The sequence below is a fragment of the Pempheris klunzingeri genome, chromosome 20, assembly GCF_042242105.1.
Source record: "Pempheris klunzingeri isolate RE-2024b chromosome 20, fPemKlu1.hap1, whole genome shotgun sequence".
NCBI classification, from domain to species: Eukaryota; Metazoa; Chordata; class Actinopteri; order Acropomatiformes; family Pempheridae; genus Pempheris; species Pempheris klunzingeri.
The window spans coordinates 17,169,981-17,192,645 of NC_092031.1; the positions used below are offsets into that span (position 1 = coordinate 17,169,981).

General features: G+C 43.2%; 1 protein-coding gene across 1 annotated transcript in view; it reads left to right on the forward strand.

Annotated features, from left to right (window-relative positions):
- Nucleotides 1-22,665, forward strand: part of spata20 (spermatogenesis associated 20) — a 39,720-nt gene that overhangs the window by 12,329 nt on the left and 4,726 nt on the right. Inside the window, exons 13-15 of the mRNA XM_070852221.1 lie at nucleotides 1,015-1,223; nucleotides 5,754-5,953; nucleotides 8,665-8,745. Coding sequence (XP_070708322.1) covers nucleotides 1,015-1,223; nucleotides 5,754-5,953; nucleotides 8,665-8,745 — 490 coding nt within the window. The remainder of the gene's footprint in view (nucleotides 1-1,014; nucleotides 1,224-5,753; nucleotides 5,954-8,664; nucleotides 8,746-22,665) is intronic.

The window sequence follows — 22,665 nt, forward strand, 5'->3', positions numbered from 1 at the left end:
TTCGACTTATGAGTCAAGCTGTGTCTGCCTGTCTGGGAAAGATAGGCCAAGATACGACTCCTCACCTCCCCATGACCTCCCAAAGTCCTGGTGCACTTCATATCCTCCAAAGACTTCTCCTGTTTTCGGCCTCTTGAGAACTGACCAGCAGCCTCACCTGACACAGCACTATCTGGCCTCCTGTCACCGTCCGTCCGCCTGCACTCACCCAGATGGGGTGCCATTTGGGGGGGCTCAGGGGGGAGGGGAGGGGATTGTTGTTGAAGTGTATATGTGACTGAACAATAAATCACATTAAAAACTAATGACAGAGAACAGGTTGTAAAATTGTGACAGATTGGTATAGGTAAGAAACTCCAGGCGTAGGAAGTTTTCAAGGTGAAATAAACTAAGTAGAAATGAACAGATGTTGGGGGATAAACGTTTTAGAGGGTGCAAAAGTTACCTGAAAGAGGATAGAGGGAGCGACAGGTGAAGGGAGATGCTCGAGCAAGGTGGGATGGTCTAACTGTAAACAGATTTGTCTAATTACTGTCCTGCTTCGCTCGAAACTTCAAAGACTGTGTGTGCACAGGTGTGTGTGCATGCATAAATGTCTCTGATGCCCTCTAGCACCAAGAAGGCAGATGAGTAATTTCAAAATGAGAGAAATGCTTGAGGGAGAGATTATGCTCAGCTCGCTGTGTGTATCGTGATGTAGCTGTGGACTGTCGCAAATAATTCCCTCTGGCTTTTTAAAGTCTGTCTCTCAAGCCAGTTCTCCTATCTCTATACTGTCTTACTGAAAAACATAGCTTGATCCTCTACAGGCACTATAAACAAGCATTTGGTGTATAAGAGATGAGTGGGGAAAAACAAGAAGCTGAACTAGTTCACCAACAATAACCCGTCTCAACACTTTTCTCGCATTGATCTAGGAATAAATTCTTAATGAAAACTGTCCTCGTTCTCGCTCTCCTCTCACGTCTCTGATTTTCACTCACCTCCCCCCCCGTCTCCCGCTGTGCTCTCCAGATCTCCGCCTATCTCTGGCTTCCTGGACGACTACGCCTTCGTCGTTCGCGGTTTGCTGGACCTGTACGAGGCCACGCTGCGTGCGGGCTGGTTGCAGTGGGCCGAAGAGCTGCAGCTAAGGCAGGACGAGCTGTTCCTGGATGAGCAGGGCGGCGGCTACTTCTGCAGCGATCCCAGCGACGGCACCGTACTGCTGCAGCTCAAAGAGGGTGAGGGATGGCTACATTGACATATGAATAGATATCACCGGTCTAATTGTGAAGCCAACATACCTTTCTCATGACGTCAAGGGATCGCCAGAGTCAGTAGGCTTCATCATCTGGCGACTGTGAATATCTGTACAAACATCAATGACAATCCGCCCAATCGTTGTTGGGATGTTTCAGTCTGGACCAAAGCGGTGGACCCTCCTACCGACATTACCATCCAGCAGCAGAAAATAAATTGGGTATTGATGCTGCTGCTGCTGAATGTGGCTCTAATAGGTTGAGAGTTGTAGGGAAGGATTGATGGACAGCTGAAGGATTAAGTACTGCTGCACAATACCTCTGTGGGTTCAACGAGTTTAGGGATGGATAGCTCCGACAGATAAATACATGCAGGGTTTGAGGCCTGGAGACAGTTTGCTCATCTAAATTTGCCACAATTTGATCACAGCGATTTGAAGGAACAAAAGAAGCACGAATAAATGGCTGTAATTTACTTGAACAAAAACAATGCTAATGGATGGGTGTAATCACTTATCCATTCATCTGTTCATCCATCTCTTTGTCTCCTGCCTGCATCTTTCACCTCATCGATCGATCCAGAGCTTAACAAGATGGAAGCGTCTGCTGTAATATCACTGCCAGTTTCACTCTGTCGCTGCGCTTCAGCCACAGGAGAGCAGGTATGCAAGGATAGATGGATGGACAGATGGATGAACAGCTAGAGGATAAAAGACTGGAGCAGTGGTATATTGACCTCCCCTACGTACCCTCAGTGGAGTGCAACCGTCTCTCTCTCAAGTTGAACTTCTCCGCCATGAAAGCACTCAAAGACTGATGCGCCAATTCTTCTGCTGCTTTGATCACCAGACCTGTCACATCTGTCTCTCGTTCCATCTGCCTTTGACAGATCGAAACAACACACACAATGTACAGTGGGAATCTGAACTCCACTTTGTGCCTCTGCCTCCTCTCATCTCACATATTGTACATCTTAACTTCATCCTGGATCGTTGCGTTTTCCTCCTTTGTGTCCTCTGCTGCCCTCAAACCTTGACTTTCAGCTCAGGTGTAAGGTTTACCAGTAGGTGCAATGACTCCAACATGACAGTGGGATTTCAGAAACTAAATTATCCATCTTTGTCTGTAATGATCAGTGGACTAATGGAGATGATATTTTTCTTTTCCTGCCAAAATGGCATGCTCATTTATTCCAGCAGTATCTTTGCCATTCAATTTTAGAGATGTTTTCTAAATTGTATGTTAAAGGAAGCCACTCGTGGCACTTATTTCATAGCATAAATAGAAACGCCACTGTGGCTATACCTACATAACCCGGTACAGTGGTGGAACTAAAAGACCGAAAGATGAGCTTCAAAACCTCAGAACAAACTAATGAGGGTCGTCCTTAACCTCAGTAGACTAACGCACACTGTAAGGAGTTGAGCTGGCTTCCTGTTGAAGGCAGAACTCAGGAGCTAAAGCTTACTTTGGTTTACAAGATTTTATAAGACCTATGTCCAAATTATTTTCAATATGTGTATCTAACGTGAAACAACCCAATCTAAAAAGCTAAGTGGGAGGAAGCACATTTCTCTATACGCAGTATAGATAGAAAAACATTTACTTGGACAAACTATTGAATGAATTTCCAGGAGGAGGACTCTCACTCCTCAGGTTCACTCCTTAGATACTGAAATTTGGTTCTGAATGACGAGCCATTTTTGCGTTACTCTGATATTTTCATGGCACAGACCAAATTGCTTTAATACCACAAAGTTTGGAACCCAGCTTAGTTAAACATCGAAACATTTGATACACCAAACCAAACCACAAGATACACCAAAACCATTTACAACAAAGTAAATGTATTATTCAGTTTGTAGTTTGAATGCTGCAATACTGCATTACCTCACAATGTCTGTGGCTTTGGCCCAATGGATTCATGGGATATAAATATAAATGTGTTATATTCAGCTGCCAGTCCACAACTGATGGTTGTGAGCAGTTCAGAGAAGCTGACACCTTGTAGACATGCAGACATTTACCTTTGATCTGTCAGACCAAAGTTTCCAGTCTGGACCGAGTCTGTTCCTTTTTGTTTATGCTCCTGAACTACTCTGCCTGACAGTCGCCTTCTATTTTAACAGCTCAGTTTCTCCCGCTTGTATTCATTTTCTTATTATCTTGTCATCTCTACTCAGCTTAATATCTTGCTCATAATAGAGTGTGTGCTATTAACCAAAAATGTGCTTCATGATTCACCACCCTATCTTAGACTAAGATCATGTGCTTGGCTGTGTTTTTTTTTTTTTGTGTGTGTGATGTTATAAACTTGTTTTTGAGTGTGCAAATGATCTCCAGAGGTTAAGACTTCTTAAGCTGCTCAGTTGGTCAACGTCAGAGCGGCAAGCATGACACAAGCGCCACGCTAGTTTTGTGTGTTAAATGTTCACATCTGACCTGTGAATAAGAAAAAACAAAACACCTCTAAATTGAGAATTCTATCTGAAAGATTGTCAGTTTTAATGTTCCAGATGTCACCACGTAATATAGTTTTCACCAGCGCCTGTCCCAGCGTGTCGTCACACCTGCATCGGTGTGTGTTTATCGGGGCTGACACGTGAGAGGTTTCTCATCTGAGAGGATTGACTGTGCCATTATGGTGGTGCCGCTGTGTAGGGTTGAAGCCCATTAGTGACGCTACAGCCGCTGCAGTGTGGACGCCTGTCCCAGCAGCGTAGCCTGTCACCGCAAGACGGATTACCCCACCACACTGCCACTCTGCACTTTACAGGCCTGCCAGGCTCCCCCGTGCGTGTTTGTTTTTGAGGAGTACGAGGTACAGTATCTGATGGCAGCATATTGTACTTTTATTAGAAAAAAAAGTAGAAAAAAAATCAGCAGTGTTTTTAAAATCGTTTTGTCCCACTTGACAGAAGTAAAAAAAACGCTGGATGCATCAGCTGTGGGTCATTTCAGCTCAAAAACATCAGTGAAACATTTTGCCTCTCCTCAAAAGTCTGTTTTTTATTTTACTGTGACTTTTTCCCAATAATACGTTACATGTCAAGTATAATTTCATAATAGCGCTTTTCTTGACAACAGTGTCGTCACCACTCACCTTTCTGCCCATCATGTACATCCTACCTCTCTTGATTTAGCAAGCTCAACAAATGTAGCCACTTCAACGTTATACCACATCGGCCAGCTAGAGGCTGTAAATCTACTCAGTCACCGCCATGAAACATAACATTACAAGTAAAAAGTGACGTTATGAAATTAAAAGTTGTTTTGAACTCCTATTATGAAAATAAGGATGAAATAACTTGAGTTGAGTTGTAAGAATTTCTTAAAATATTTCTCAAATTATTGGTTCTACATTTTCCTCAATTTATTCATTTAATTATTTATGTCATGATTATTTATTGATGCATTTATTTAGCACTTATTTTGTTTATCTCCATAGTTTTTCTTTTGGTGCGGTGTGTGTATTTCTGGGCTGCTCTCTTATTGCTGTAATGAGTCTGTTTTGTCACGAGCCTTTGTGTGTGTGTGTGTGTATATATATGACTTGCACTTCCACGGGGCTCTTTAAGAAGAGATGTGAAATGTGGAAAGCGGGCAGAATCACTCGCTCAACCTCTGTGTGTGTTCACCGTATACTTCTTTGCGCATTGGTGTGTATGTCGAGCCACGGGACTCTGGGAGAACTGAAACTGTGGGATAAAAATCTAATTATTTTTGCATTTCAGTCATCCATGTGTTTTCATGTGCACCTATATGCAACTGTAAATTCATGCTTGTCATAAATGATATTGTATGCGCAGTCTACAGTAGAGTGTGTGTGTGTGTGGGAGGGGTTCTTTGGTATTTTTAGTTTTTGACCTAAAATCGCAGTTTGACTTAAAAGTAGCTTGTGTCCGCTCCCAACTCCCACACACACACACACACACACAGAGGCACCGGGGTACTGCTGGGAAGCAGACATGCAGCGAGGTCACAGGTTATGAGAAGATCACCTCCAGGCTCTCACTGGACACTGATGAGAGATAAGGGCCAATCACTTAACAGGGCTAAGTCACGAGGTCATCTGTTTAGTCCCATCACATCACACCACACTTTGAGACTCCGGCGCGGCCGTGTGCCGGGGGGAGTCACGGGAAGGTATAGAGTCTGTGTTTTAACTTAGCAGCTTCCCATATTTCCCGTTGCTTTGACAAATTGTTCCAGAAAGTCTGATGTTGTGGGCCAGAGGCATCACATTTGTCACAAGATTTATCGCTTGTGTCTCATGAAAGAATAGAGACATAATATCTGTTGTGCACCCATCCTATTTAACACATACATCTTCTTTATGACACCCTGCCATCGTTTTGCCTGATTACTATTGATCATATGACTGCTACCCTAATTTCAAAATGTCACCCTCGACACTGAAACCTGCTAGCTTCAGCATTGTTTGAAGCACAGTGTACCTCCAGCCTAAGCCTTATAAAAATCTTCTGTGCCTTTTGTGTGTGTGTCTCTCAGATCAGGACGGAGCTGAGCCCAGTGCGAACTCGGTGTCGGCGTCCAATCTCCTGCGCCTGTCCCACTACACCGGAAGGCAGGAGTGGCTCCAGAGGTGCCAACAGCTGCTGGCAGCCTTCTCTGACCGTCTGACCCGGGTCCCCATAGCGCTGCCCGAAATGGTCCGGGCTCTTCAGGCCCAGCACTACACGCTTAAACAGGTTATTCTTAACATCCACACACACACGCACATGCACACACACACACACACACACACACACACACACACACACACACACGCTCACATTAACTGATAGGTACTTTTGACTTCAGGCACCAGGGGGATCAACTCAGGCCAGCTTAGCTTGAGACGTGGGTGTTTTTTACCTGGCTGTGAGACTAAACTCACTTTTATATGTCCGCCTACTGAAAGCAAGTGTTTCAGCTTGCCCGAAAAATTGTTTCGAGCACACAAGACATTAGAATTACCAACAAGAAGCGAACCAAACAATACATGCACTGAACAACAGCTGAGCCAGAGGCTGGTGAAACAATCAGCATCCCCATATTGGCTTTGCTGACTCACTGCTCTCATTAATAACCATTCACTGAAGTGAAAAGTAAGCCAGCGAAACTAGACTGCTAGTGTGCTATAGTGAGACTACAGTAAGACCATTAGACATTTTCTTCAAGTAAATGTTTTGACTTTCTGATTCACAGATAATTGCTGCAACTGCAGCATTCTTCAGTATTGATACAGAAATATTTATATGAACCAGTAATTCCTTTGGTCTATAATGTTTCTGATCAGTACAGCAGTCACAGCTTAACTAGTGCCTAAAGTGGTGGCTTCAAATGAGTTATTTTGTCCGACCAATAAAACAGCTGTTGTATTTCCTGTACGATCATGACAGGAAAATCGATTCTGTGTTTTAGGTTGTTTTTTTTTTACTGCTATTTTGTGTTTCATGCTTCCTATAATCAGGAAGTCAAATGGCATATTCTTTTCCACTTCTTACTAGGACCACTCATCATATAAACGCTATGAATTCCACATCTGTTCACGTTCTGCATTATCACAAGGCAGAAATTAACAGTTAATAACCTTAGAAAACTTTATCTGCTACGCGTGCTGCTGTACATCTCAGCCAGTAAATCTCACCTTTTCCTTTACATGTTGAGTTGGGGGCTCAGAGCACCGGGACACAAAGCCCAGGAGCCATTTTAGCATTTCCTATTTTTATTTTTAATCCATCTGAGAGAACAATGCCATCCATGATCAAGGAACTAGTGGACAATCTCCCCCCACCCCTCTCTACTGCAGGCTACCTGAAGGGTCTACTGACAACCATCCATGCTCTGCAGAGAGAGAGGGAGAGAGGGAGAGAGGGAGAGAGGGAGAGAGAGAGAGATGTTCTCTGGTATTTCATCCCTCCTATGAATGCACTGATTGAGGCCTACTGAATCTGTTGTTTTGTAAAAGCCCAAAACACACCTGATCGGTGCTGATGTCATTCTGTACCATGATGGTTTTCATCAAACCTCCACATGCAACACACCTGCTGTTGTGAGAACTGAATGGTGGGTGGAAGTAGATGATAGAACTGTATCCTTTCAAATATTTTCCATATGCCTCCCAGGGATGGGCCGTGATTAACGAGTGTTCAAATTGTAGTTAAATTATAAAAACTCAAATAGTTTATGCGACTAATGCCTTTAAAAAATACGTTTTCCTTTCCTTTTACCAGCGCCTGGTTGTAGCCCGGTCTGTGTAAAGAGGTGGACACAAACTGTCTCTGAGGTTTCACTGCCAAGGCAGCCCAAGCACCATTTCATTCTGTCAATCTCCCCGAGACCGGACATTAGCGAGCAGCAGCCTCAGGTGCAAGCTGAGTTAGCTCTTATCTTCACTCTCCCCCCTCTCCTCCCGGGGCGATCACGCCTCCCGACTCAACTCCCGCTTTAATCCAAGCGCTTATTTCAAACAAGTAACTCTGCCAAAAGCAATGTGGGTTTCAGCATTAAAGGCGAAAAAAAAAAACAATTGGCCGATAACTGATAAAAACAGCAGCGTTGCAAAGTTTGAGCGAACTTTGCCTGCAGGTCTGGCAGTGAGAGCATTCGCTTAATTCAAGAATCAAATAGTGTTTCCTCTTGAAATCCCTAATGCCCCCCTGCCGCTGTTACTCTACCATTCTGAGGGAACCCTGGATCCTGTTTGGGTCTCTCCGTAACACAAACCCCATGCATTGTATATGCATACATATGTTTGACTTGAGCCGAACTAAGATAAGGTCTTCTGAGGACAGTGGCTCTATCTCAGCTCTCTGCATACACACACACTTAATCCCTGGACACTGACTCACTGACTATTTTTTCCCTGTTTTTTAACAGCCATCGTGCATTTAATGGGTTACTTGAGCTGCCCCAGTTATGTAATCGGTTTTGAAATATTAACACCCTCACTTAGCCTGTAACCACTGAAACCAACATACCAGCGAAGCACAACACGAGTCGCCCTGAAGTTTCTCAGCCTCCCGAAGAAAACTTTGTGTGCTGCACAATCAGAGGAACAGAGGATGAAATAACGGGGCTAGAAACAGTGGGATAGTTAGCCTTTTGTTGGTCATGCATGACCTGCGGAGGATGAGTTGAGGCTGTGGGCCGAGGGTAACGAGCTCAGGGGCGAGGCAAGGTGAGGCACTCCCAGGGAAAACACCTGCCTCCCTTGTTACTGCTACAAATACAGTACTGACCTCTATCACTTCCTCCCCCTCTCCCCTCCTCTTATGCGTCACCTTTCACCTCTTATTTCACTCTGTTCATACTCTCCCATCTCGTTATCTCTCTGTCCTCTCCCCTCTTCGCTCTCCCGTCTCCACTCTCCCTCCTCCGCACATCCTCCACCGTTATTTCTTTCTTTCTTTCTTAGATCGTGATCTGTGGCCAGAGGGATGCCCCGGACACAACGAGTCTTCTAGCTGCAGTCAACTCCCTCTTCCTACCGCATAAGGTGAGTGTGTGAAAGAGTGATGCATCCCCCCATTCCAATATCAATACCTGTACAGTGGCAGCAGATTTGCAGTAACCTTCGAAACACGCACGCACAAAAACATGCACAGATGCAGAGTGGGACCAACTTACAACAGTGCCCGGGGTGTTGGCTGGTTTAAGAGCGGGTCTTTAAAGGTCAGCCTGAGCTCCTTCTCTCCTCTCCTCTCCTCTCCTCTCCTCTCCGACCTTAAAGCCCCTTCCTAACATCTAGATGCCTAATGGGTCGTAATCGTTGCTCTGCAGCCGAAGACGCTCTGGGTGTGCGTGCTAGTGTGCGAGTGTTCCCGGCAGCCCTGACACCGCCTTGGCTGGTTGTTGTGATGTGGACAGCTGTCACTCTGAGTCACACTTAAATTCAGCATGGATAGCCAAGCTGTCATATTTACCATGTTTCCCATGGCCATATTTCTCAGACGTTTCAGCTTTAAACTTTAGGAGAATTCTTGGATTCTCGTCAACAAGAGCATGTAGTTAGAAAGATTAATTTAGCGTTTTGAAATTGTAGTTTGCTTGCTCTTGTTTCCAATCTGTATAGCCAACTCTGGATTTCCCATAAAGACACTAGAGTGATATCGTTCATTTCATAGCAGAAAAGTGAATTAGCTTGTTTCCTAAAACCTATTCTCATTCATATTTTTCAAAATATCCCACAGATTTTGAATCTGTAATTGATTTTTAATGTTTTTTTTCTTTGTAGAAGCTTGCTTGATGATACCCTATTGGACTGGCTATTGTAGAGCTGTGCCAAACCCTTTCTTAGCTCATATTTAGACTTAGAACACATTTTGATTTTATACATTGCTCGACTACATTCTAGTTTTTTTTCACTCAGGCAAGTGGGACAGAAATCTAAGTCAATCTAAGTCAATCTTTACTTGCCACTGCACTAATTGTTTTATTTATTAGAGGTTATCAAATGACGACAAAGACTAAAGTTAATTTTCCTGTGTAATCTGTATTCTAGGTTTTATCAATTAATTCAAACTTATAGTTTAGGCTGAAATTGGTTTTCACTCTAACTTGGGTAATTGTGTGGTGAAATAGCCACAGCTTTCCTGAGCTTCCATAGTTCATTCTAACGTGAGAGTTTCCAAGAGTAAGACATCAACATGGCTGCAGTTTGTTCCCAAAATTTCTCCTCAGTCAGCCATTCTTTTTTTTTTTTTACCACTTGCCCGATCAGGCAATTGAGTTGTTTGATTTAGTTATCAGACATGGCATTTTACTTGCCCTGATTCTTTTTTGCTTCCTAAAAATGGGTCTTCATCTCAGTGGGACTAACCTGGTTAGTTCTCCAGTATGAAAACACATCCGCCTTAATATTTGAAATTACAAAGCGTAGCAGCACAAAAGCAAAACATGCCCAGTGTGATTGGCATTTGGACTTTTTTGTGTCCCTTATCAACAGTTCTGTTCATGGAATGACGGGTGAACCATGAGCGCTCCATCCACATTAAACTAGACTCATCAATGTTTGATGTCTTTCCTCTTTTGCAGCTGTTTTGTGCAGAGTTGTGCGACGAAGCTTTACGTACCGGTCGACCAAGTAAACGTTGAAACAAAACATGCAAACATGCGCAGCCTCGCTCTTCTGACACTGCTCAAGACGGAAGACTGCTCAATGAGCTCTGTTTATCTGACCCAGCCCGTAAACAGAATTAGATCAGTAAATTAAAGCCGCGATTGTCCAGCGACACATTCCGTCCCCTCCCCTCCCCTCTCTCCTCTTCCTCATTCACACAAATGCACAGGCACACACACACACACACACACACACACACATTCAACAGGGCCCTATTGAAATATAGATGAGTTGTGCAGTATCGGCTGCAGTAACATCGGGCCATTCCAGATCGCTGCAGAGAGACACAGACCAAGAGGGAGCCAGATTGAGCCATTATCAGGATGGATCTATTATTAAGGGGGATGTACTGTATGAGATGTACTATCATATCCATCCAGGACCAGTCACATGCTGGGCCTCGTTACTGTCAGGTTAATCACATGGGATGTCATAGTGGCCTATAAAGTCTTAAAAAATGTCATTAGTCGTACAGATTGGAAAGATCGCCACGTTTTCCAGAATGTGAAGGCAGCTTTATGTTTTTAGCGCGGATGTAAGATTAAAGGTCGGAAAGTGTGACACGTTATCGTTCATATTGGTTTAAATAAATCTGCCGTTAAATGCATTTCCAGGTGCTAAATCCGACTGTTGTGGCATTTGTGACCCCGTGCAGCCCGCAGTTACGTTGTACGGGTCGACGCCCTTGCATCTGTGAAAGTCTTCTCCAGCCTAATTAACATAATCCAATTAGTTCAGTGTCTGCTAATGAGCGCAGTAATGGCAGCGCTGCAGACACAAGAGGAATGGAGTTTTAAAGGCCTCATACAGTGAAGGATGAGAGACGAGACGATGGTGGCCAGAGAAAGAAACTGGTCTTTACCACTGGGATCAATAAGATGCAAAATGAGAAAGAGATACACACTTAGATTGGAACAAGAGTCTGTGCCCCTGAATACTCCCATGAGGGGAAACGCATTTCTTTATTACGAAAACAGAGGCAAAGATTCTTTTGTGTCACTTGAAAATGCTTGGAAAAAGCAGCTTAGACGATTGAGGTAAAGAGGAAAAGGTGCTCTGGCATATGTATTATTCCTTTTGTGTACATGCGTGTTTGTGTGTGTGTGCAGAAGCCGGACAAAAAAAAAAAAAAAAAAGCAACACCGCTGGTCCGTCAAAGTGACACGACAGGTCCAGATTTTGTTCTAATGAGCCTTCGTTGAGCTTCAGAATGAGATGGTGGGGGGGAGACGGGTAAGGAGTAAATGAGTGTGTGTGTGTGTGTGTGTGTGTGTGTGTGTGTGTGTGTGTGTGTGTGTGTGTGTGTGTGTGTGTGTGTGTGTGTGTGTGTGTGTGTGTGTGTGTGTGTGTGTGTGTGTGTGTGTGTGTGTGTGTGTGTGTGTGTGTATTTGGTGTGCGTGCATGTGCTTGTGTGTGTGTCCAGATGTTGTAAGAGCAGCTTGCCATTAGTAGCAGTAGCAACTATCTTTGCCGGGCTTAGAAGTGATGATCCAACACAGCAGTACACACACACACACACACACACACCTCTTTCTTGGCGGTGAGACACAACACTCCCAGAGGAGTAGCACCGCTGCCTGCAGCAGCTGTGAGGCACACAAACTCACAAACACACTCCTCTGATACAGTGTGTCCACAAGCATAAAGCCAAATAGCAACAGATGCAATACACAAACATACTGTGATGCATATGCACACATGTCACACACAAGACACCATCACACACACACATGAAATGATGCAGAAACAACTATTTAGTAAAAGATTTACTTATCAGATGTACTACAATTCCCTGTTGTAATCAAGAAAAGGGTACTAATAGATATTCTGAGAGCAGCACATGAAAAACGCACAATTAGATAATAGATGAGATCAATTGGAAGAAACCCAATTAGACCGTATCAGTGTGAGAAAGTTAAAGGATGAAGTCAAGAGGGTGAATGATGCGAGTACCAGGGGTGGGAAGAGATGGAGGGATATTAAATGAGATAAACTGAAGAGGTAGGAGGAAGAGTGAGTGAGGGGGTCGTGCTCCACGTTACATTAGGTAGCTGCAAACAGGGAACATGTCTAATTTAAATCCAATTACTCCTCGCCTGTTGTTCTGGTTCGAGGCCGGCGTGCTCTAATTGCGCCGAATGAGGTGCTCAGAGCCCAACTCATGCTAATCACACACACACACACACATTCTGAGTTCCTCACTTCATTTAGTTTATTTGCTATTTGAATTCACCACGAGGCTCCGCGCTTCTCAATCCACCCCAGCACTCAGAGCTTGTGCTGCACTTTTAGCTTGTTGGAATCAATTACGGCCCCAACAGTCGTACTGAAACATCGCTCTTGATTGTAATTGCTGCAATAAATTCTGGTTAATTTTTCTATTACACAGAAATATAGCTTGATTAGAGGCGGGTCGAGGTTTGTTGATTGTAGAGGCTCTGAAATTGCTGGAAGTGGGACGTTGGAACGCAAGGAGAGATGCAGTCTTTGTAGCAGTTATTCTTTAAGCCACCCCTCACCTACACACACCTACACACACACACACACACACACACACACACTCCTCGTGCCTGTTCTACTGCCCTGTGTTTGTTTCTGATCTTTCTGGCACTGGTGTCTTTCTATATCTCAGCTTTTGTGCTCTCTGTCTCCCTCATATGGAAGTGTGAAATGGTGTGTGAGAGGTATCAAAGAAGGGGAACAGTGATGAATGTGCATACAGCCAAGGGGCAGGAAACACACTAACACAATTTGTCAGGTTTTCTTGGAACATTTTCAGCTGTTGGAAGTGTTGCTAAACAATAAATCTCTCCTTTTAAAAGTACATTTGAATGGAAAACTTTACCACTCTTTTTTTCTCTGCCGGTTGATTTTCAATCATTTTCAAAATAAACTCCCACAATCAATATGTTTTCAGGCCAGTTACAAGGCCACATGTCTAGAATATCAACTTTCATGACTGGTTTTCACCTAATTACAAAAATGTTCTACCTTCATAAAGTGGTCCTGACATGCTGACATGGTTAGGCCTGGCACAGGCCTTTTTTCAAATAAGCTCATTTCTGCTTTTTCCCCACATACACACAGCAGAGCACACATATGCCACTGAAGGAAACATTGATATACTGATTATATTCTAAATATTCTACATATGCACTTTATTCACATGCACAACACATGACAGTTCAGAACTTCAGTTTACCGTGCAGAGCGTCAGGGAGAAGCTGGAGCAGTGGGGTCCCTGCTGCTTTGGGAAAAGCTGCCATTAGGGCCATAAATCTTTATTTCCTTATTTGCTGCTTGATCTTGTAGCTTCTCTACTGTGTGCTCATGTGTCTCAGTAATGGACAGTCTGTATTAATATTTGTGTGGCTGTGATCTCCATGTTTTTATTTCACTGTTCCACCCAGTGAAAACCAGCCTTCAGTTTTACCCATTCCTCTGTTTCTATGACATAGAAGACTCTAAGGTCTCCTCCTCTGCAGTTTTTACACCATCCAAGATCATCCCTGTCCGTGACACCATTGTGGCAAACCAGGTCTACACCTAGAAAACTTAAATCCCTGCTGATATTAGTGATGCCTGCATTTATAAAATCAGCTGCATTTTGACTTGCAGGATGGTAGATCTTTGTAGTTTTTTTCCCAGTTAAGCAATTTTACACGAGGGCGTATTTTATCATCAATATCGGCACGACAATGGTGCACCAAGGTTCGTTAGCATCCAAGTCCTAATAGATACAGTAAAGCTCAACCTCGAGTGTAATATTGCAATGATTTAACAAACTCATTTTGAGGGGCAATTCTGTCCCAAAATAAAAAACATTTTGCCGTTGTTATCCGTTTCCATGGAAATACACGAGACCCTGAGTAATAGAAAATGATCTGTCACTTCAGCAGACTCTGAAAGAGGGTCTATCGACAGATTTAGCGACTACGTCCGCAAACTCCACCTCAGCTCATATATTTTTAAGCTAGTAAGCACTGTGCCCAGTCGCTGTCCCATCGGAGGACTGAAATTGAGATGAAAGGGAACCTGTTGCAGAGAAATCCGAAATACATGATCCTCAAAGCTGTATGTCCACCATAGAGATCAAAATTAACAACAAAACAATCCATTTTGTACCAATATTGTTGGCTTTTGCACCCAATCCAGTAGTTACAAGTTACAATGTTGCCGTAGAAATGGTGGAGTAATATTTTTAGTGATGAGCATGGCGGCGGTTAGTCGCGCTGCCATGCTGATGTTTTAAATGACCAATCAGATCGCTTGGTCAGAACTACTTGTTGTATGATTTGAATTAACCACAAAAAAACATACAGGTTGTGAAGAATAACATTATATTCTCAAAACCCTGAAGATTTGTGTCTTTCCCCCCTTGCTTTTTTCTTTATTAACGCTCTATGGAGCACATTTACACACTATGGAAACCATTGAGCATTAAGCTTTAGTGATTTACATTAATAGAACACATTTCTCTGTGTTCTCAAGGTTGATCTGGTAATAAAGCAACAAAGCATCTTGGCAGAAGCACTGACAGTGGTTCGAAGGATGAATCCCTGTCAGTGCGAGAGTTACGTGTGGTCTTTCATGAATTTAATAATGTTTTACAAGGACTGTAATTCCCAAAATGAATTCCCATTGTTGTTAGCCTGAATGCCTCTTGTCAGTGCAGCTTATTAATCAGTCTCAACTATGCTTTTGCCCCCAAAAAACTATCCAAGTAAGCCAGACAGTCAAAGAGAGCAGTTAATTTTGCTGGCTCTCTCTGGGGTGCACTTAAGAAAGGAAATGGAGTGGATGTAGTAGGGAAGGTGGAAGGTGTCTGTGGCGAGTGTTAAGGAGGACCATGAGATGCTGGTGTTGGTGAAGGATGCCCAGGGGCAGAAGGAGCAGAGGTTTTTACATGAATTTCATAGGATTTAAGAAACAAGATGGAAGATTTGCAGGAGGGAGATGACTGTAAGTCGCCAAGCCTCTTCTTCAAGCCGCTCCTGCTTCCTCGCCCTTCTCATCTGTCCTGATGACACTCCCGAGAGAGGAGGACAGAGTGGGATAGAGGTTAGGGAGGACAGGAGAAGGGTCCTTTTCAGAAAGCATCCTTGGAGGGAAACGACAGCGAATCCCTAACGAGACCTCAGAGACACGGGGGGGGGAGTTAGCAGGGTGATGGGGAGGGCAAGCAGAGGGTGGGAAGGATGGAGACAGGAGGAGATGGTAGCAAGCCGGTGCAGAGGAGGATTAGAGCCTGTGGGCAGTCCCACAGTCCTCCCCCCTGACCTCTGACCTCCCCACACTTCAAACCGTTGCCTCGTTACCCCCCCCTTACTGCTTTCTCCCCTCCGTCACAATCCCTCTGCGCTCTCATCAAAGGGTGTGTGTGTATATGTCCGCATGTAGTACTGTGTTCTCGGAATTGATTCTCCTGTTCCCTGGTAGCGACCTACTAAGCCCGGCAACCAGTCGGAGAGCTGAGGCCAGGTTGATCGACAGATGTGGGAAAGGTCCCAGATGGCTCCTGTAGCAGGAAAGTGCTTTCCAGGCAGATCGTAATGCATTCAGATAGCCACTCATCCTCTTCCCCCCACTCATTCTCTCTTATTTTGCACGCCATCACGCTTTCAACTTCACTTTCACATGGACTCCAACATTTATCTCGCTCCATTCGTCCTGGACTTGTTAATCTGAAATGCTACATATCCCTCCATTGAGTGATTTCTCATCCTTCTATGTGGTAATTCCACCGTGTGCCCATCCATCCATAAAGCCATGGGGGAGGTGTGTGTGTGTGTACTCTGAGGATCCAGCAGAGAGTGGACAGCTTTAGTGGTGTTGTTGGAGATATAATCCTCTCCCTGTAGTTGTATCTTGTCTGTACGTCTGCCGCGGTCGTGTTCGGCGCTCCGCGCTTATCCACATCTCGGCTCGGTAAATAAAACCCACGCCGAACAGATAAGACGCCTGTGCACACGTCTTCACGCACACACACACACTTACACACACTCACATACAGTCAGTGCCGGATGGCCATGTGTTCTCCCTCCCTCTGTCACTCTCTCTTTATCTGTATAGGTTGCCACTATATTGTGGGGGGGGGTTTAGTTCATCTCAGTTCAATTCAGTGGGCTTCATTTGTATGAACGCTTTAACAACATTGTTGCCGAAGCATCAAAACTTCTAAGATAACCACAATTGGTCAGTAGGCTTTAACAGTTATGTGTTAACAGACAGTGTGTCTTATATACAAGCCTTTATAAGCTACAGTAGTTTCGATAGAGCCCATTTAGCTGTTTGACATCTGAGATCTCACAGTTGAACTTTTTAAAGTATTCCTTATGTCAGAAGTGCATCTCCGTCTCGGCCTCACCTGTTGAACACTGACCATATTCTGTCTTCTCTTGGCTGCCACGATGTTCTGTGTCTTCCTTGGTTGATGTTCAGTCTGCAGTCACTGAGCCAGGACTTGGTTAGGATCTGTCTCTGCTTTCTATCTCTGACAGCACAGAGATATCCTGCCAACTCATAATCTCTGTTTAGGGCCAGATCACAGTCTGATCTACTTTGGCTTCGAGTTTCTTCTTTCCAGTGTTCCAAACAGGATTCTTCACATGTCATTATAACTTGCTTTGCTGTGACTGGTGTTTGGACAGCAGTGTTGTTGTGAGATTGGTCAGAGTGTGTCTAGGGGGGCGGGGGGGGGCGGCTGAGATAGGGGGCTCTTTTCTGGGCTCAGCTCTCAGGTGTGGAGGGCTTTGGAATAGAGGGTATCTCAGGGGCTGGATTTAAGGTGATTAAATGAATGTTAATTATCCGTGGGTATTTTTTATTATATTATTTATTTTTCCTCGGGCTGCAGACAAAAGGGAGGGGGGGGCATTTCCCGTAGACGTTGACTTAATGATGAATGGCGAAACAAAAATGCCATTTTAATGCACTTCTGACTTGCAGCAGTGTTAACATTTTAGATATTTTCAAAAGCATACTTTGCAAATCAAATTAAAAGTTGGATATATGCAAATGTTCTGACATGCATGCTATTAAAGGGCAAGAAGACAGGATACAGTGAAGAAAGACATTGCTATTTTTTTAACTCATTAGTGTTTTCATGAAAATAGGTTTTACTATCTGTAGCTCCTTGGATGCCCATTAGGATGTAGATTCTTTATTTAACTGAGGGAAATTACTCAGTCTTAGCAACATTGTCACAACATTGTTAAAGCATAAGAGTGCTCTCAATACTTGATGTAAACTTTAAAAAAAAAACTGAACACTTTCCACCATTTATGGCCACGGCACTGTAAGCTGGGCCAAAATCACATTGGCAGTCGAAAACAAGGAAAGCAGTTCTGAGCATTTTGTTCGCTGACGGTGCCAAGGCTCAATTTGCATTTACACATTTACACATGGTGAAGGACTGTTCATTGAAGAACCTCCTGCATCGACCTCTCTCTGAACTCCATACAGATATTGGAGATGCAGTTCAGCCGAACTACTTCAAACCATTTTTCCTCGGTGTAACAGTCTGCGTTATGTCCTTACTAAATGCCGATGTCTTTCCTACCTGTATAAACATGTATGCTTATACACCATCATGTGCCTCATCATCAAAGCTAGTAGCGGCTCTACTGACGCTGCTGGTGTGATAAACGCTCCCACCGTGGCCCACTGCGTAAAGCCATCCATCTTTCTCACTCGATACCTCATCTGAATCTGATGAGCGGTTTTAATGATAATATATTATATTATCCTGAAAGGCTTCAGGCACCACCACCCTGCTGCTTAACTGATCTTTTTTTTTGTGATTGACTTGCAATTAAACTTGTGACAAAACTCCGAAGCGAGTTCAATGAATCATTGAATAGCAAAATGATAAAGTAAATCAATAATTCGACCTCAGGTGACGTGGAGTCTCTGATTCTCCTTTTAAACAAACCTCATTTGGACAATGTATCCTGGGGATATAAACATTTCCAATTAAGTTGCGAGAACTATGTAAATGAAATACATCAGCATGAGCCGGTAGTCCTACAAATCTATATTTTCAAAGTAACATTCTAAACCTGCCAAAACATCAACGCTTACAGCAGGATTAGTGGCGTTTTCACTGACATTTTTGAATAAAAAAAGCAACATACATTAGTTGATCCTAGAGTGTGGGCGGCAAGCCTTTGACTACAGTACTAGAGCCAAATCCCCAATCCACATCTCCCAGTGAAACTAAAATACCTCAGTTTATGGTCCTGCCAGCTGCCTCTCAAATGTCTGTTTACCTCTCAGGATGCTAACAGCACTCATGTAGGACACTTTGGCCGATTTTATTCAAAATTTGAAAGAATTACATTTTCCAATCACAACGGTTTCATTTATGCTGTAACTGGCATTATTAAAAAGGTATTAACAGGCTGAGCAGGCGAAAGAATCAGACAGACATCAGATGGCAATAATAACACCTGCTGCTGGAGAAGTTAGTCAGCTTCAGCCAACTAACTAAAACATGAATTTCCTGGCTGTTGCCTGGATTATATGCATGTCAGTGACACCATGTCAGTCAGACTATCTTTGAGTAGCTGCTGGAATCTTCCCGTTAAAGCCCATTGCATCATTGCTTTAAAAGCTCTGAAATGGGACCTGTGGGCTTCAGCATCAGTCTGCGCTGTCGGCCTCCGATTCTAACGTCAACACTATGAAAAATAGTTTTCTTTCTTAATTATGTTACTTTATTTTATTTTATCATTAATTAACGGTCATGATTGAGTGATGTAAGCGTTACCCCTCTTTGATAACTCACTAGATGGCGGCTACACTTTTTTTTTTTTTCTTTCCAAAACCAGCCATGTTTACTTTGAGGTGAATAAGCTGCTGAGGTTGTTTTCCTCCTACATCTCTTCTTCTTCCTCTGACCTTTTACTTTTTCCTCCCGCTGTAAGCGAAGCATCATTTGCGCTCTGGACCTTTTTGGGCTGTCATTAAAAGACCACATAAGTCCATGTACACACAGACACGCATATATATATATATATATATATATATATACACACACATACATTACTGCGGCATGACATAAGATGTGGATTAGCGCACAGACGACTCCACAGTGTGATGTAACAGCCCTCATGTTCCGGCCAGTGATCCGTTCACACATGACAGTAGGCTCAGTTACAGTGCGTTTTAAAGTTTCCTGCGATGAGTTGGAAAGAAAGCAGAATTTTTTGATCTTGTTTCCCATTCGGACCTGCTGTGTGACTGAGAGCTAATGAAACACCTCATGGAGTCCAGCAGAGTTTAATCTCACACATACAGACGCTAGACGGTGGTTCTCAGAGGTCATTACTGCTCAGCGGCCCTTAGGCAGTGTGACCCTGACTGTAAAACTATGACCACCTGAACCAGAACCCAAGGTCCGCAAGACATCATCTTCAATCCATTTATTTCAAATGAATGAATCTTATCGCGAATTATTTTCTCAATGAAACAAAAAGTAAGCGATTAATGTCTAATCATGTAGGTCTGTGAAGGTTCAGCTCCATTAGAGTCTGACAGGTACAGGATCAGGCATCGACATGCACTGAGATAAGCCAATCACGACCTCATTCCAGCAAGAAGGCCTGAACTGTGGGATAAATACTGGTGTCGTTCCCCGGAACCATAAGAACTGAAAAACGTTTTTGATGAATGATGTCATTTCATCAATGACAATGCATTTTGAACTCAAAGTTTAAAAAAAAAAAGAGAAAAGTTTCTTTAACGTGACTCACAGAAGGGAATAGAGAGGCGAGGTCCCGCCCCTTTCGGTGGCCCCCATGATACCTTATTTTGGAAAAAGTATATATAGTAGCCATACTAATAGTAAGTTTATGATCCTGTTTGAATTGGGCCAAGAATTACACACATCATGCTTATCCAAGAAAGCTGAATAGACCCCTCTGCCTGCCCCTTTGACTGCATCACAATGTGAAACACAGACATCATGGTTTTAGCAGCGTTTGGTAGCCTGATGCCACTTTGGCTGTGTCATCTTTCTAATTATGCATTTTCAAAGACTTTAACTTCAACAGTTTTACAACAAACTGCGACTTTCCTGACCTGCAATACAATCTTTTAAATTGGCAAACAACATACGAGTAATTTGTGGCGCCGTTCAAATGGTATCAAAAAATTATTTGTCTCTCACACTTGTCTACCGTATGTATTTTTTTTTCCAAAATAAGGTCCCGTGGTGGTGCACCAGAAGGGGTGGGACTTCGCCTCTCTTTGGAGGATTGGTCACTTTTGGCCGACGATGTCCTGAGATAATGAGTTTCCTTTGTAGCATCAGGGGGTGCTTCTATTGTTATACTCTCAGGCCACTGTGATACCTGACGACATGACATTTACTTACGGTCCCTTCCCATCCGTGTTATTTAATAGCACACATATGTCAGGTTTGATCTTCTTAACATTTTTAACTTGACATGACTTTTATGACTGGAGCCAATGAGAACTCCCTTTCAACTCAAATGCAACATGAGCTGATGAAGTATGTCGTAGGTGTCAGGGCCCGACCGAGGAGAGAGGCTGTTAATTCTGCTCAGACACCAAGGCGTCCTCGCATGTCGCTGCAGACACTGGTGATTTAGTGGAGGGGGTCCTGTAGAGGCTGTCAGCAGCCCAAAAGTGATGCTCAGCGTGACAAAGGACAGAGCACACCGCCGGAACAGACTCACCCACTCACCCTCGCTCAGGTCGGAAGACACGCAAGTAAGAGTGCGTCTTCGTGTGTGCGTGTGTTTTTGAGTTTTTGTTTAGTCACAATGTATTTTTGTAATTGAAATTGTGTGTAAAAAGGATTTTTGACATTTAAACTAACCAATTTGACCTTTTTTTTATAGACAACAACAACTTGGTGTATTTATTTATTTTTTCTTTCAGTGCAACACAAAATATCACAGACAGGGTCAGACAAAAGGCAGAACGGCAACATACAACATTCACTATATTTATAATGACAATATGAATTTGTCTACCATCCAGACCAGACCATCCAGAATTTGCAGTGCTGTTTATTCCACCGTAGCTCTGGCTTTTAATATCTTTGGCTTTTTTAGGTTGTTGTGAAAAATATGGTCAATTATTACAGATACATCAAGATATTTAAGTTTCTTTATTTACTGAATTTGAAAAAACAAACTTATTTACCCGCTAATGGTGATAGTATCAATAAACAATTACAATTAATTAAATTGACTTTATCGTGGTATACATCCATATTCTTATATAGAATTACGTGTACTATGATTGAGGATTTTACCTTGAGATGTCTTATTCGAGTCCAACAGTAGTTACATAAACTTCAGGGATTCAGAAATGCTCCAAATTAACGCTTTCTTGGTTCTCTTTTTCATTTGCTGCCATGACTGCTGCTGCCATAAGCCCCTTCTGCCAATGACAGAATCCCATTAGACGTGCATTTTGGAGGGCAGTGTGTTTTGGTTCAAGCTTCAAGTTGACTGAACTTTGGCTGCCAAGCCCTAGTGAAAAAGCAGCAAAGTGCAAACGGCTACAGCTGCCCGAGAGAGCACAGCTGCACTTTCCATTGGAAGTAATGGCCTGTCTCTGGCAGTGCTGAACTTACACTTTCAGTGTAAAAGCATAGGTGTTCGACTGGGTCGAGATCTGGTGACTGCGGAGGCCATAGCATTTGATTCACATCATTTTCAAACCATTCAGTGAGCCCTTGTGCCCTCACGTCGTTTATTATTCTATATTATTTATTACTCTATATTATTTTGTTAGCTTTGACATCTGTCTGTATAGATATAGCTGAATTAATTAGTTTTAGTTTAGACAGGCCTCAAACCCATGCTATCACAGAAGAAGAAGAAGTTTATTTTATCACAACACAACATGCATAGTTGCGTGGGACAGAGTTGACAGTGCATACTGACCGACAGATATGAACAGACATTTGCATATGAATGTAGAATCTTCAGGCAAAGGACAAGATTTTGGTATATGAAGGGTTTTAGTTTCCGTTTGTAGTCCAAGTTTTATTGACCAATCACGTTTAAGCAAAAGAAGTGGAAGGCATCAACCAAAATGCAATATTGAAACCGATCAGCTATCGTCTGGTGACAATTTAGCTTTTTACAAGCTTCTCTACATTTTATATGCATTCTAATGCAGACACCTGTTTATATAGATGAGCTGAAATGTTGTCTGGCCCAGATATCCGTCATCCTGATACCCACTGGCTTGGCTTGGCCCTTGCTAAACAGTAGTGAGACAATAGCCAGATTGGTTCCAGCCTGAGCAGTTCAG